Source organism: Tupaia chinensis, unplaced genomic scaffold (genome assembly GCF_000334495.1).
Source record: "Tupaia chinensis unplaced genomic scaffold, TupChi_1.0 Scaffold144255_1, whole genome shotgun sequence".
Classification (NCBI taxonomy): Eukaryota; Metazoa; Chordata; class Mammalia; order Scandentia; family Tupaiidae; genus Tupaia; species Tupaia belangeri.
Window position 1 is genome coordinate 1,047,039 of NW_006204113.1, and position 2,720 is coordinate 1,049,758.

The window sequence follows — 2,720 nt, forward strand, 5'->3', positions numbered from 1 at the left end:
GCGGGGGGGGGGGGCTGGGGCCCCGCGGGAGGGGGCGGGGGTGGCCGGTGCGGGCGCCTCCCCCTGTCCCTGGCCTGTCCCCTCGCGCGCTCTTGGGGCCAGGACACGCGAAAATGGGGGGTGTCTCGGGCACCCTGCTTGTGGGGCTTCCTAGCCCGCCTGGTGCGCCCGAGTCGGGTGGTGCTAGGATTCCGCCTTGGGGCCGGATCCGCTTGTGCTGCGCAGTCTGTCTCTGAGCCACCTACTGTGTGCTCCCACCAGGCCTGCCCCTCGTAGCGCCGGAGCTGTGGAGTGAAGGCGCAGTGCAGTGCGGTGCGCTGGCATTCGGTGCCCATCTTTCCACTGGGTACCCCGCCCTGCCGGTCTGTCCTGTCTTGTTCAGTCTCCAAGGAGTGCCCGGAGAGAGCAATGCCTCCCTCCCCCTTCTCACCATCACTCCTGCCCTGTCCTCCCACTCCCCTGCACACGCGCGCGCACACACACAGCCCGAAGCTTGAGAAGAACCACCATCTACTTCGTGAAAGGAGAGCCCAGATGTCCCTGGAGGGACCCACAGCCTCTCCCCCCTCTCCATTCAAGCGCAGCAGGCTGCAGGGGCAGGAGTGACTACCTACAGCTTTTCCTAGGGGACAGGACTTAAATCCAGGCGGCCCAGCCCTCCACCCTCGGAGTTCCCTTAGTTTTTCATCCAAGGGGTATTTACACAATTGCTATGTATTTGGTATAAGCTGGTGCCTGTGGCAGCTGGGGTGTGTCCCCTGGGGTGGGGGGAATTAGGGGCTAGTTAAGACCCTCCGGGGCCCAGCCTTCTTGCTTCCCTGGGGCTCCTGGAAAGCCTGAGCCCCACACTGTCTGTGGGAGCCCCCTGGGTGGGCAGAGCTGCCCCAGGACAGGTACTTCTGAGAGCAGGTAGGGCCACAGCAGCTCCATCTAGCTGTCATCCCCTCCTCCCCACTGGCTCACCCTGCCATTGGGGGTAGGGCTGGAGGGGTGGGGAAGCCATTAGGCCAGAGGGAACTGGCAGGCCCTTGTCCAGCAACACCCGGGCTCTGCCAGCTCCCCTTTCTGTGCCCCACCTCTCCCCACGCCCAGCTGCAAACACCCAGCTCGTGTAGAAGCAAAGATAGTTTGGAGGGCTCTCCCCAAATGTCCTGTCCTCAGAGTAGACTTCCTCAGCACCCCGTGACTCCCAGCCAGGAGTCTGGTCACTGGCTCTCGCTGGCACAGAGTGGGGCAAGGACCGCGTCTTACTAGCTTACGAACCGCAGCTGGTGTCGCAGAACTGGACCAAGTTGTCCTGCGGTTAGTGTCCACAGAGTGAATGAATGAATGAATGAGTAGTGCGGAGGCTGGCTGGGTATTCAGATGTGTGCATCGCCCCATGGGAGACCTGACTGATGCTCCTCCCTCAGATCCCAGGTGAGTGCTAGCGTAACCTGTGCTGGTAAAGGCCCGGTAGGCGCTGTGTCCTCAGCCCCAGGGAGGTGCGTGGGGGGGGGGAGGGGTGGTGGGCCAGGTGGGCTCCACTGCCCACGCCCAGGCCAGCCCTTCTCCACGGTACCCGGCCTCCCAGCCTGTGTGTGCGTGTCTGTCTGCCTTGCTCCTTGGCTCTAAGCAGGCACGGCAGATGTCTGGTTGCTCTCCATCTTAACTTCGTGCCCTGGATGTAGGAGCTCCTCAAAAAGGTTTATTTGGGGGTATTAGTGAGTGAAAGAATGAATGAATGGAGAGATGGAGAGCAGGCAATGAGTACTTCTAAAAGGGCCTTTCCCCCCCTTGACCTAGCCCTCTGAGAATGTCTGATGAGAAGGGCAGGGAGCAGGGCCCAGGTAGGGAGTCAGGGAGCCAGCTTGTGTACACCGCCCTGGAGTCACCACTGGAGCCACTCTGAGCACTTGCCCGGCCCAGAGTGGGGGTGGGGGTCAGGGCCCCAAACTCAGACCAGCTTCCAACCCAACTTTGGTTCTGGAACACCCAGAAAGTTCTAAGGACCCTAGATGGAACCTCAGTGGCATTCACCCACCGGCCTCCCTCTCCCCTAGAGGAGATGGGCACCCTGGGCCTAAAGGCTGGAGGCCGGGTCAGTCCCATCTTGCCACAGGGCCTCTGCAGGGCCAGAATTCCTTTACCCTGGAGACCCTCCCATGAACCCGACCCTCATCCAATTGGCTGAGAATTTTCTCATCTCCCCAAAAGCCTGTGTCTCTGGGGGAGGGAGGCACATAGGGACATCCCCACAGCAGGCACCCAGTTGTGTCCCGGCTCGCCCTGACTGACAGATGCAAATGTTCCGCAGGGCCCCTGCAGGCCGCTGTCTCCCTCCCTCCCTCCGCGGGCCAGCTCGTTCGCTTGCCGGCCAGCTCCTTCCTTCCTTTATCTTATCAAAGCCCCGTAATTACAATTGCTATTTTGTTTCCTCGAATCTGCAATCAGAGCTCCCGGGCCCAGATGAGGGAGCGCCTGTCAACCAGATCGCTGAGTGACAGCCCGGCCAACCTTTCTAGGCCGCCCCCACACTCCGAAGAAAACACAAACACACACGCACACTCCCTTGCCTGCAAACACAAACACACACTCCTCGCCAACACAAACGACCCTTCGCAAACACACCCTCGCCGGGACCCAAACACACACCTTCAGCCTCTTTACAAACGCACTCGTCACCGCCCGCCCCAGGCCCCTCAAATCCACATCGGGCGGCGCGGGCCGCCGGGGCTGCC

The 2,720-nt window shown here is 61.5% G+C and overlaps 1 protein-coding gene across 1 annotated transcript in view; it reads right to left on the reverse strand.

Annotated features, from left to right (window-relative positions):
• FGF8 (fibroblast growth factor 8) overlaps positions 1-335 on the reverse strand; it is an 11,221-nt gene extending 10,886 nt beyond the window's left edge. Inside the window, exon 1 of the mRNA XM_006166430.1 lies at positions 259-335. Within this exon, the coding sequence (XP_006166492.1) occupies positions 259-335 (77 nt within the window). The remainder of the gene's footprint in view (positions 1-258) is intronic.
• Positions 336-2,720: the final 2,385 nt, after the last annotated feature.